General features: G+C 41.7%; 1 protein-coding gene across 16 annotated transcripts in view; it reads right to left on the bottom strand.

The window, feature by feature from the left end:
• The window catches only part of Dennd1a (DENN domain containing 1A), a 545,127-nt gene that overhangs the window by 192,099 nt on the left and 339,210 nt on the right, over positions 1-13,818 (bottom strand). For all 16 annotated transcript variants that reach the window (XM_075986076.1, XM_075986082.1, XM_075986085.1 and 13 more), the window contains one exon: positions 5,753-5,798. In XM_075986076.1, coding sequence (XP_075842191.1) covers positions 5,753-5,798 — 46 coding nt within the window. The remainder of the gene's footprint in view (positions 1-5,752; positions 5,799-13,818) is intronic.

The following is a 13,818-nucleotide window of genomic DNA, read 5'->3' as shown; positions in this document are numbered from 1 at the left end:
AAATAAAAAACAAGTGCCGGGCGATGGTGGCACACGCCTTTAATCCCAGCACTCGGGAGGCAGGGGCGGGAGGATCTCTGTGAGTTCGAGACCAGCCTGGTCTATAGAGCTAGTTCCAGGACAGGCTCCAAAGCCACGGAGAAACCCTGTCTCGAAAAACCAAATAAATAAATAAATAAAAAATGAAAAACAAAATGCCAACAATAACAGCCAGAGAGGAGAGGACAACATTGTGTGAGAGTGGTGTACAAATCCCCCAAGCAAGGCATCACTGCAAAAATCTCAGCTGTGGCCTAGCAGCAAAGGAAACCATTCAAAAGCATGGGTTGGGGACGCTAACACATCTGAATTTTATATATAGGGTTTTGGTATGTAATTTCCTTAAGAATTACCTTGATCTTTATAAATATCAATTTACTTTATTAACAGTGTGAAGCAGTTTCCAAGCATTTTATATGGAAGGACTGTTTCTAATGGCCTACAAGGAGAAAGCCTGACCATGTCCCTTTCCTATTTACACTCTTCAATGGCTCTCTGTTGCCCTATAAAGTTCAGGCTCTTTAATGCAGCTTACAAGGCCCTGGCTGGCTGGCCTCCCCCTTCAGGCTCCTGGCAGACATGGAACTCCTCGTGGTGCTTGGGAAGTCATGTTCTCCATTTCTAGGCTCTGCTGATGCTGTTCCCTGGGCTCCTGGCTTTCTTAGTCCTGATCTATTGGTTGGGCTTCAGCTTATGTGTCTCTTTATCTGAGAAATGTGGCCTTCAGCCCTCTAGGACAGTCGATGTCAACCCAAATTCACCTTTTTACTTCTACCTGTCTGCATCTGCTTCAGGCAAACCTCCAAGAAGATAGAGACCAGACATGACCACTATGAGATAAGGAATCTAGAGCATAAAAGCCTCTCAACACCTGACTGTGGAAAGGGCTGTGTACCATGTCCCTGCCACAGGCAAGACAATGAGACATGCTAAACACCTATAGAACTTAACATGCTCTGTTACATGAAGACATTAAGACCCAGAGAGACCAAGTATCACAACTGCCACATTCCCTGGAAGTTCAAGAAATCCAGCACTTACACAGAGCCATAAATACACTGCCAGAATTCCTCAAGGAAAAACCAAAATCAAAGCCAAATGCAAGGGTGTGATCAGGCAGGGGTCTGAAAGACACTGATTGAATATTCCCAACTCTGGGATAGCACAAACCAGGGGACACCAGGTAGGTACAAGCCAATTTTGCTAAGACTGTTTCTCTGGGGAAACCTAAGAGTTCCCATATCATTATTTCAAAGCCAGCAGCTTAGCAATATAAGTGACTTTAAGGCACTGAATAAAGAGAATCAGCCATGACTACTGATTCTATGGAGTGCTTTATGTACTGGGCACTGTACTGTCTCACCAGACCCTCCCAAGGATTAAATACAGGGGACTCAGCACTTACCCTCAGTTTGTGGTGAGAAAAAAAGAGGCTCATCAGTTGGTATCCTCACCCAAGATCACCTGAGTAAAAAGTAGGAAGCCAGACCCCAGTACCCACATTGTAAACATCCCACCTCTGCATATATACAGCAGGGTCTCAATTACAGGTTATTCTGAGCCTCTCTTCAGAAACATGTCATCCGTATCATTTTTCGCTCCACCTTCCTGACCATGCTACTCAAGAGTGTGACATAGAACACCTTCTAGATGCACCTCCTCCCCATATCACTCTAAGGTTTGCACAGACCACTGTTTTGAAGCATGTGAGGAAACTCTTCATTTACAAGTAGGAGAAGTACCATCTACAAGACATGACCTGGCACCTGCTACTAGATATGGCACAGAAGGTGGCCTGAATAAATGTGTCTTGAACTAAATTGAGATCAGTTGAATGAAAGGAAATAGTCAGCATGTAATCTGGCCATGTTTTGTGATTTCCTAGCTGCCAACTAACATGATCATTCTCTCCAAGAAGCAGTTATGCCTATGCCAATACCCTCGGCTATTCTGTTCACTTGCCACTAGCCTCCAATTGCTTAAATGAGAGAAAGAACATCAAGAGGCAGAAGGAAGGAGAGTACAGAAGAACAGCTACAAACTTGTCACTTTGGAAGAAAAGTGGACTCTTTATAGTGACAAGGTTACCATTTAGCAAACAGCAATAGCATCTTGCTCTATCTTGAAGACTAGAAGTAGGTCTTCCCTCAAAATAACCTTCCTTCCAATGAGACTACTAGATTATAATTTATGTTTCTTTTTGTGCACAAATCTGAGTGTCATAAAAATGGTTAAAAAGTCTTCCTATGGTAGCTTTTTCTAAACTTTTATGAACATCTGCCACATTCACTTGAAGTTTAAAAAATCCTGGCACATATGCAAAGGCATAATAAGGTGCCTATAGCTTTCAAGAAAAAAAATAACAAGCCAGTCAAAAATAAGCCTTTTGCTGAATTGCCAGTAAGAAAACTAGTGTAGTGAGGAGCTGGGCCTCCCCAGCCCCTTCCCTTAAAGAGCTTCTCAGCTGCTGGTACACACTCCTCACTAGGTATTGAACTACAGGAAAATCTCAGGAGACAGCTGCAGCACTGAAGGCCATATCAGAGCCACATGAACCCAGGAAGCAAGCACAAGCAGGCCCTAAGCCTGAACTGAAGTTCAGGAGACCTAGAGAAAAAATACCAGGATTTGGTGGTGGGAGTAGGGGACAATGCCCATAAGAAACATTTTTGTTGTTGTTCAGAAAACTACCTGGAGGCTGAAACAATTTACATTTTTGTTTTTCTTTTTGTATTGACCACACCAAGAGTTCAGTACAGCAGGTTCACTACTTCTGAACCTTCTTACCCAAAACCCTTGAAAGGCTGGACAAACAGACTTGCACCTGCTCACTGAAGTGCTTCAAATTTCAGCATATGCTGCACTGCATGTTTTACTAGAGAAAAGGATTGTTCTGTATTACTTAAAGTCAAATAAGGTTAAAAAAAAGTTTTGAGTGTGTGTACGCATCTGCTCAATCATTTTCTACTTTATCCCTCTGAGATGGGATCTCTTACACAACAAATATAGGCTGGAGACCAGCAAGACCCCATGACCTCCAAGTCTCTTTGCCCAATAGTGCTGGGGTTATAGGTAGCAGTGGCCTGCCACTGCTTCTGAACCTTCTCACCCAAAATACTTGAAAGGCTGGATAGATAGCAATTTATAAGAGATGATGGCACCGAGTGACTTCCAAACAGTGATGCCTGTTGGAGGGCTTTAAAATGTGCTCAGTTACAGCTCTTCAAGCACTAAGTTTGTCCTTTTTTGGAATCTATGGCTCAGATAATATTATCCGCTTGGTATTCTGCTAAAGAAGCTATGGACACCAAAGATAATGCTGTCTTTGCTTGGATGGGATTCATACCCCAGAGGATGTACTGTAGGACATGCAAACTGCTATTGTTTAGAGTAAGAGATTCCACAAATGAAAGATAAACAAGACAGAACACTTCCTGGAAGAGCCAGAGAAGGGCTGGGGTACCTATGGGGATGTATAGGATCTATTTAGTTTAAGCACTGGCTCATATATATTCTTAAAGTGATGGGGGCAGAAGGCTTGACAGCAGTGGAGAAGCCAGGGTGAGTTCAGGGGCAGTGTAGAATGAGAATGGAAGTTGTTCTGTAGTGACAGCAACTGGCAACCCACATCAGGATGAGACTATGGATTGAACCCTGTTCTCATTTTTGTACCTATAAGACGAGCACAATGCTTGGAACATACAAGGCCCACATTTTGCGATCAAAATCAGTGAATTGGACTTTGTAAAAATCTAAGAAAGCCAAGGAAAAGAGCCAAGGAAGACAGTGGGAATGGAACAAGATTTGAGACGCTTTATATAGAGACTTGTGAGTATTTATCGAGAATGCTTGGTGTGCCCCAACTTTGGTGCATCTATAGGCAGTACTTCTCAAGGGACTGGGAACATCAGAAAGGAATTGGGTGTTCAGAATGTGTGTCTGCATGTACATGCCCACACTGGCATGCAAATAATAAACTGTTGGGGAAAGAAATTCAGTGGGTACTTGAATTTGGACCTGAAATCCAGAGAGAGAGGCAGAGCAGAGCAGTGTTATACTCACAGAGCAGCATCACTGATTTGGACTCAGTGCTAAAGAAAGAGCATCAAGCAAGATGGCTGGAGGGCATGAGAAGAAGGAAAGGAAGCCAAGACCAGATATTTTGTTGAAGGTACTAGGACACAAGAAGGGTCTGGAAAAGCTTGGGCTGGAGCAGACTGGAAGGCAGGAGGGAACTGAGGATGCTGATAGACTCAATAGTCTTTAGTCCTTTAAACTCTAAAGCAGTTGGCATGCAAGGTCCATTAGAAAGGATTTACTTTAAATTTTTTTTTGTATGGGAGCTCTGAATAGATCCCCATACTTAACAAAGGTAAAACACGCAAGCAATTTCTTCAGTCTGATCTAAATACATCATCCCAGATAGTCCATAAACTGTATGTGCTTAGGGCTGGGTGATGACAGGGAGGGACTGTTAACAGAATGTAGGAGCCACATGGTCGTCCTGTCAAATTAGAAATTTGAGCAGATTTCTGTGGTCTATTTTGATCAAGATTCTCAATGTCAAACAAACAGGTTTTTTGATAACCAACTCATTTCATTTTCGTAAGCACAATAGCAGAGCGTGCAACAGTTAGTGGCGAAGCAGGTGGTCCTCGTCGACGTGAAATGAAAGGAGCAGAAGAGAAGTAGCACTCCCTTTAAGATATACTAAGCACCATGGCTGGCAGGGCTGGAGACTTCCTCTCAGAGCCCACACTGTGCCACAAGGGCAAGCTGACCAGCTCCACCCAGCTCTGAGCAGTGCAAATGTCTGTTCTTTCCCAAGGAAGAAAAGGGAGGTCAAGTCTACAAACTAAGGGTCATGACAAAAGCATAGAAAGTCCGCCAAAAGTGCTGCTGTCTGATTGGTACAGCCACATTGAAAGCAATCTGGCAGCAGACCCACAGCTTTGACAAAGCATTTCTGCTTTAGGGATTCTGCACTAGGGAAATAATACAGATAAAAAATGTAGATAAAGTCTTATGCATAAAGATGTTTGCTGAAGCGCTATTTATAATAGTGAAAAAAAAATCCAGCAACTGAAGTGCTCAATGGTATGAGAGTGGTTAAGTTGTAGGAATGACGGAACCAATGGAAAACTGCTGTTACTGAGGGTAGATAAAAAGACAGGAATTCTCACACCACAGCTCTGATAGGTAAAGCTATAACATCATATGCAATACACATCTACAAGATAAAGACTAAATGGAAAAACAGTTAAATGTTAAAAGTAGTTCATTCTAGAATAATGGCAATGTAGGTAATTTTAATTTTCATAACTTCTATAAACCATTTGTATCATATCTCCTACCATGAAAATGTTACAATGTTACAGTGATTTGGAATAAATGTCCTCATGAAAAACAAAGCCTTTCCGTTCCATTATCCAAACCCAAATTGGGCCGTTCTTCCTACCTTCTTAGCCTCCTTCATTCACCCAGGGAAAACCCACCATCTCCAACCACAGCAAAAGCCTAGAACGCAGAGTCCTTTGGAACGGTCTAAGCTGATGGATGGAGTCTGTGAATTGAGAAGGACTAGGGATGCACATGAGCAGCTGCTTCAGCCACTCCTAGGTACAGAGCTGCACATCCTGAGATTCCATTTTTCTGCTACACAAAGCTAAACCGAAGTCCATATTAGGAAGCAGGGAGGACAGGGCCCACTTACCTCCATTAGACTGAAATGGACTCCTATGAGGTAGGGCATGGGAGCACTGTGAAGAGAAACAGACACACAGCTGCTTTAATGTCTGTTGCTTCCGATGGAAAATTACAGATGGCTCACTATTTAGAGAAAAGCTGTTTTAATAAACGTATGCACAGTTACATTTCCTTTCACAACAAAAATCTTAATGTGACATTTTGTTTCCAAGCCTAGAAACGTCAAAGAATATAAAAATGTAGGCAACCCTGGGAATGGCACGCCTAGCAGGAAGAGCATCAACCTTGGTGTCAGCTACCAACTCCAAAAAAGTAGCTAAGTGGCTTCTTGGCCTCAGTCACCTTATCTTTATAAAAGGATTCTTGGCTCAATCCTAACTACTGTTAAGATATGAAGACAAACACATACAGTACAGAAGTGCTGATACTAATTAAGCTCAACTATCATAATGGAAAAAAAAATAAAGGTTGAGTAGAGAGCACAATAGCTTTTGAAGAATCACCCCTTACTGGCTATGTTCCATAATGAAGACGTACATCCTGATGTTTGGAGAATGTTCAGCAAGCTTCTGCATGCTATGGCACACACATGGTTAGGCTACTAGACAATAGAGACCTCCACTATCTGCTTCCTTTGCAGAGCAAGTAAGTCCAGAGGTTCTAAAATCTGTAGTAGCTGGTCCTTCGTTTTTAGGAGAGTGTGTGTATATATACATTTGTTTATGATGTTTCTCTCTGGTAATAAATGTGATAGTGGTTATATGCAGTCACTTTTCCAATCCACATAATAACCCCCATTCTACAAAGAAGAAAATTGACGAAAAGAGGCTAGACCACTTATCTAATGAAACACAGCCAAGCAAGCAGTAAGCCCAAGCTGACCAGCTTGGTCCCAGATTGCTAAACACACCTTGTCTTCCTTAGGAGTAGAAGAGGAAGGGCAGGAAGCAGGGAGGACAGAAACTTTCCTGGCTGTCTTCCCATGTATATCATATACCCTATAACACCAACAAGGACTAGTTTTCAATGAAATTAGAGACATGACACTTGGCTTGGACTGGGCTGTGGGAGTAACAGTGGAGGGACAAGGATCTACATAGTAGGTGTAGACCTGGGGAAACAATGAGGCAGGGGATGACTGCAAACCAGGAGCCCATGCTGCAGCTGGAAATAGGTGGGGACGCAACTAACGCTCTTAGATATTAGATGCAAGCTTAAAAATCACTCAAACATTCAAAAAACAAGAAAGGTTGCAATTCCCTCTTTACAGTTCAACAAATAAAATTCTTCAAGCAAAATCATTCTTTCGAATACAAAATGTCCTCCTTACTACAGATCTCAGCAGTCATGTATCTCAGAAGCCTGGAAGACAGACTTGAACATTAGCTGCACATCCTGAGAATTCTTCTTCTAGAAGGTATTGTATTTGATAATAGCCAAAGAAAGAACTGTACAAACAAACTAAACTGGAGAGAAACAGAGTTGTCTTTTCTTCTAGCATCTTCTTCTGTTCATTTTCCCTTCTTCAAGATACCTGCAGGACACATGAAGCTCCTCTTTGCTTTGAGAGGCAAAGAAATTCCCTGCGATATTTTTGCCCCCAAACTGTAAGCCATTAGCTTAGCTGCCAGCCCCACAGATGCTTCAGCTTCCCCGTGTGCCTGGCTTTGCTGCCTGAGTTTTCTCCAGTGTACACCAAAATGAATGTGTTTCTAATTAAGTAGCTTCAGAAACACGACAACTTCAATGTCAAAAATACAAAGTCTGAACCTCGGCAGGAAGTCTTAAGACTGCAAATGTCTCATCTAGTGGAACCTTGCCTAATGTAATGAAAGGAAGCAGGAAGAGCGCAAAATTCCAGAAAGAAAAAAAATGGCCACTCATTAATGTGCCCAGAGCCTGACACAGGGAGAGAAGCACAAGCCTACAATATTTAACTAAATCTTATTGACATCCCAGGTCTTAAACTCAAAGTATATAACTGACCAGTGACTCAATGTTTCAAAGAGAATTTCAGAACCAAAATTCCAACAAGTGAATTAGAAGACAGAAGAGTCAAACAACTGTGATAAAAAGGTAAAAAATAATCCCAACAGCTAAAGCCTCTGGTGTAATTTAACCACAGACTGTTCTCTAAAGAGAAAACATTCTCTAGAAATGGAAATGTGTAGGTTTTAATGCCATGCTACTTCAGTGTACACGAGAGCCTGACAAGAGATGGGGGAAGCCTTATGAAAGTGATTTAGAGATGCTAGAAGGGACAGAGTAGGTTTCCCTCTTTGACACTGCTAGGTAGGCTTTGAGTAATTATGGTGTATTCTAGAAAAGCAGCTTCATAGCCAATAACTGTTAGGCCTGCCTAGTCTGTATTTAGACAACATTTAAAGCACACACACTCTGAATCTGCACAGTTCTGTGCTTTGCAGGAAAGCGAATCTGGACAAATAGCTTCATCTATTTTTTGCTTATTATCATTTGCTTCCAACACTTCAAATGCTTCCCAGAATCTACATTTTTTGCATTACAAATATGTTATTACAAATTCTAAGAAGGGGTGGGGGAACGAAGAAAAAGGAAGCCACCTCCTTAACATCTCAACGTGGCAAGTACATAAGTGGGTGATTCTAAGTATGTTCTGCAGGTAAATTCCATTCTCTATATAACTCTTTTTTATTTTTTAAAAAAGATTTACTTATTTATTATATATACAACATTCCTTCCATGTGTGCCTGCAGGCCAGAAGAGGGCACCAGATCTCATTACAGATGGTTGTGAGCCACCATGTGGTTGCTGGGAATTGAACTCAGGACCTCTGGAAGAGCAGCCAGTGCTCTTAACCGCTGAGCCATCTCTCCAGCCCTCTCTATATAACTCTTATATTGCAACTACTTATACATTTTCTTGGACATCTTTTTCTTTGCCTGTTTACTATGAGTGGCAACTTTGGGAGGGAACCCATCTACCCATGATTAGATCATCTAACACAACTATTCTTATTTTTGGCTCATCCTAATATTAACCTAAACTAATGGTTTCATATCTTTGAAATTACTTTTATGCATTTTATTGTTTTCTCATTTCTCACACTATCATTTTCCATATCATTCTATAACTGTTGTGATATTATTTTAAAGGCTGCATAATATTTCACTTAGCAGGGTGGGCCATAATTTATTGAATCCAATTCCTAGAATTAGACAATAAGTAGCTCCTAATTTTTCATTAATTTAAGAAACATTGTAATGAAAACAATCAAACAACTTCATATGTAGTACTTGAATTCCCAGACAGAGATTAGTAATTGAAAGGCTGGACTGATTTTCATTTACCTTTTGCTATACCCTAGCCAGGTGTTTCCCAAAGGGCATCGCCTGTACCATGAAGATCTTTCAGGATTACTGCAAACACTGGAGACATTCCATAAGTAGTACAGCTCAGAGCAGCACTGTTGGACACTCAGTAAGTGACTGTCAAGTCCAAAGGGTTCTCTCCAGACCCATGGTGGCTGGTACCCCTTCACTGCCTCTCCTCTCTCTCAGACAATGGTCAACCAACCTACCTTCCTTTCTTCCTTCCTTCCTTCCTTCCTTCCTTCCTTTTCTTCCTCCTTCCTCCTTCCCTCCATTATTTGTGATGGTCTCACTATAGCTCAGGCTGGCTGAAAACTCATGGGAATCCTTCTGCTTCCACCTCTTGAGTACTGAGATCATAGCTGTATGTAAGCTGTTATGCCCAGCTCAGACAATGTTTTCTTGTTCACCTAAGGTCCTGATGGGCAGCTGGCAGGCCATCAGGGAATGGGTATTTCATGAGCATCAGAAGTGCTAACATACCATCTTTGACATTTTTTTCTTTAAATGATATTTTTTTGTGCTTAAAGAAGTTCCTACTTTGACAGTCATACAATTTACTATGTAAGTTTGGCTATTTTGTACACACCATTCTCAGATCATTTCTAGCAAAAATATATCTTGGCGTCTCTTGCGTCCTTGAGTACGTCTGGTATTAAGTATTGGTAAGGCAGTTTTTATTTATTTATTTATTTTAGATAAATTCTCAGGAAACTTATTGTTCAATGTTGGAATCACCTGAGGATGTAGCAACAAAAGACCTTGTAATCTTGCCTCCGCTGCATTTGTAGGTTTATCTGCATGCCCAGGTAAACCTGGATCAAGACTGTAACTGTCAAAAGAAACTGCATTTTTCTTTTTAAAATAAAACAACAGCATCCTTTGTTATTTTACATCTAAAAAAAAAAGAAGTGCCGAGTCCTATCTCCTCCAAACAGCCGCACTGTGTGCTATTTCATGAGCATCAGAAGTGCTGAGTCCTATCTCTTCTACACAGCCGCACTGTGGACACACACTCTTGACACCCGTGCACTCCATTGTTCAGCAGAATTTCATGTCACTTTCTCCCAGAGGCCCTTGCTTTTTTTTTTTAAAATATAATGGACAACTTGGTGATTTGTTACTTTCTGACCATTTAGGATGACACATTTAAACACTCCTTTCTCACTCCTAGGCATACAATAAAAGGAAAAATAAATGCAAAATAAATTTGGTGACCTATTCCTAAAGATGTCACATTGGAAGGCCTACTTATCTGAATAATTTTCTTTATCCAGGACATCAGTATCCATGTGTCCACCACTAGGAGTGCCCTCCTTGTTTGTGTGCTGCTCTTTAGAACACACGGATACAAATGCTCTTGCCTCATTAAGGGCAACCACACCGAGTTTCTATGCAACATTCACAGGTCTTTAGATTCCAAGGCAGATCTCAGAACCATTTTGTAGATGGTTTAAATGCCAATCAACACAACACACACAAAATCAACAACAACCATAATTAAATTAAAGCAATCATAATATTAGCAGTTATGATCAAGTTCATGCATAGGTGGGCATAAAAACTGTGTCACAACTGCTATGAGACTGACAATAATTGTGGGATGCTATTGTTCATCTCTGAATGGCAGAATAGGGTACGTCTACACTGGCCCTTTGTTCTCTGGAAATTACTGTACTACCTGACTTTCTCAGTTATATTCTGGGAGAGCGCAGCCTACTCTACTCTTTCTTCTTTCTTTCCTTCATTGCTGGTGTCAAGGCAATGACAATGTAATGACCTTTACCTGACAAGTATCTTTATTTTGAATCCTAAGGGAGAAAGGAATTGATATTACTGAGTGACTATACCCAGCCACTTTCATGCAATGCATACACAATTCTCAAGGCAACCCTGCAAGAATCCTCATTCTTGGTGAGAAAACACACTCTGAAAGGTGGAGCAACTTGTCAAGGTCATACAGCTGGGAAGGATGTACTCAAGCCAGGATGTGCTTGTGCTGTCATGCTGAGGGCTTCTCCATTCTGAGGCCTAAGAGGCTCTCCAACTGCTCTGGTATGGAATCCGACCTGGGACAGACAGCACAGCTCATCTAGGCACATCCTTCCTCCCAAAACAGGCAAGCACAAAGACTGCAGACCTGCTGTGCAGTTAGGTCTGCTTCTATATTGTGTAAGTTTTTCTTGTTATCATTCCTCAATGATACAAATAACAACTCTTTACATGGCATTACATTAGGAATCATAAGTAATCTAGAGAAGGCTTAAAGTATGTTTACATACACATAAGCACCATAGTATATGGAGACTTGAGCATCAGGAAAGGGAAACCACTCTCTTGTGTCTCTATTGTATGGTGTTTTTCATATGTCTATCAGTCTCACTAAATGAACATTAGCATGTGACAGACATGACACAGGCTGGGGAAAAGGGCATGAAAAGAGATGCACCTAGCTCAGTCTATTAGTATTCCAGAGCAAGCGGCACATTAAATAAGTACATGACTATCTGTAGACACACCTCTGCAGGAAGACATGAGGTACAGTGAGGTATCTGACAAGAGGACCAAAGAAGACACCACCTCATCTTTCCATCAATTGCAAAAGGCTAGTCTTTATAAGTTACAGAAATCTCTGTGGATCAGAGAGGTTAAGTAGCTTGGCAAAAGTCACAGTTGGAGAGAGGCATAGAATACAGTTTGAAATGTAGAACTGGTACAAATGGCCATAAGTTAAGAAAGATTTCTAAGGGTCAAGGTGTTAATCTTCCTTCCTGGCTCCTTATCTGGTCCCCCCTGATTTGTGTTCTGCACAAGAAGAGGGCCCCAAGAGGAGATCATTAACAATTCCAGATTGGAAAAGGAGGCAGAAGGGGGCCTGTTTTCCACATGCAGGAGGAGGTGAAGGGCCTCTGATACTTGACAGTGGAGGCAAGCTAAGTGTGAGTCAAGTTCAGTCCTAAAGATGGTTGCTAATGCAAGACATAGATATTTCACTAGCAGGTCAGTGAAAATGGAGAGAGGGAGGGCAATGTCCCTCTTCGGCTACCTGAGGTGGCCCATGACAGGTATGTGGAGATGCTTTTTGAGAGTACCATGCCAGTGGTCCCAACCAAATGAATGCTCATTACAAAGATAAGTCCCAGATAAAAACCTGAGAGGCCAATATCAAAGCCTGAAGAGCTCTGCTCTTTTGTGTCTCCTCAGTCTACCAGAAGGAAGGGGCCTAAAAGGTGCCAGGAAGGCCCCATGACTGAAACACAGTAGCATGAGCAGTTAATCACAGAGGGGAAGGCCAAGAGACAGGGCTATCTACAGCCACAAAGAATTCAATAAAAGCCAAGGCAACTAGAGTTGACTCTTAAAGGAAAGTCTCAGATAGTAGCTACCAGCACCCCTTAAACCCTGGGAGAAATATAGGAATTAACAAGGTACAAATTAAATAAGAAAAAGGGGTTTATGGAGAATTAAATGTATACTAAAAAACACAAATGCAACTGGTAAGCATCAGATTTTCTCTTTGTGTTTTTCTAGCTCTAAGACATCTCAAATACTTGTATGCTTAACAGTCAATGACCCATTTAGTCTAGTTTCTCAGATCAAATGTTTAGGGGAGATACTTAGAATCCAGAGCCGTTCTAGTGCTTCTCCTATTGTCCCTCGTGCTAATCACTGTGGGGACAAAGTTATGTCTCCCTAAAGCTCTGTCACAAAGTGCACTGATGCACTGCAGAAACATCCATTGCTCCCTTGTTCTGTGGCCAGTGATCCCTCCCCTCCCCTTGCTCCCAGGGATAGGCCGAAAGTCTTTGCTCTAGACACTGCAATATTTGCCTCATCAATCCCAGGGACAATCACACCAGAACACATCTTGAAAACTGGAAAACTGGGCCAACCATGAGAAGGTAAGTACAAGTCAGAGCTAGCTGTTCCATGATACTGGGGCCAGGGAGGAAGGCTTCTGTCTCTTATTGTAGGCAGCAAGTGGCAGTTAGAAAATAGGACTGCAGGCTGCATCCAAGGGTTTAGTAAGGAAGCAGAAGACAACTGGAACATTAGGAGAACGCTTCAAAGTATAGGTGGGTAAGCCAACAAGCCCTGGCAGGCACATTCCTTTGTTCACTAACTCTGCTATGGCATGAAGAGGGGTTTCTATACCAAGTTCATGCTGAGGCCCAAATCTCCAATGTGGCAGTGATGGGAGAGTTCTCATGAATAAATTAATGCCAGGTCTCAGGTAACCTTGAGACCAGACTATTAGAAGGTAAGGGTCCCCCTCCTGCTACTTTCACTGTGACCACTTTGCTGGTCTTGCTCTAGCCCCTCTGTTTTCCCATTTTGTACAACAGACCCTTAACAGATGCCAAATAAATGCTAGTGAAGTGAAAGCTGACTTCCAGAACTGTGATTTAAAACAAAACAAATAAATGAAACAAACTCCCTCTTCTCTTTATAAATTACTCAGCTGTTTTGGTATAGCAAGAGGAAAGGGCCAAGAAAGACACTCTGAGAATCTTAGCAATATCAGGAAGCAATGCTGCTGACGCTGGTAACAGCAGACTTGCTGCATCTAGGCACCTGTGCCTGCAGGAAGCTCTGCAGAATCCATGCTAAGGTCTATTGCATATTGCTCATCTCTGTACAGCATGGCTCTTTGTTGTATTTCCTTTTCAATGGCTAAAAAATTGTGACAAAACAATACTTCTTTACTAACAACAATAAGAAT

Source organism: Microtus pennsylvanicus, chromosome 9, assembly GCF_037038515.1.
Source record: "Microtus pennsylvanicus isolate mMicPen1 chromosome 9, mMicPen1.hap1, whole genome shotgun sequence".
Classification (NCBI taxonomy): domain Eukaryota; kingdom Metazoa; phylum Chordata; class Mammalia; order Rodentia; family Cricetidae; genus Microtus; species Microtus pennsylvanicus.
The sequence above is the reverse complement of the archived record's forward strand: the minus strand, read 5'-3'. Positions and strand labels throughout refer to the sequence as shown.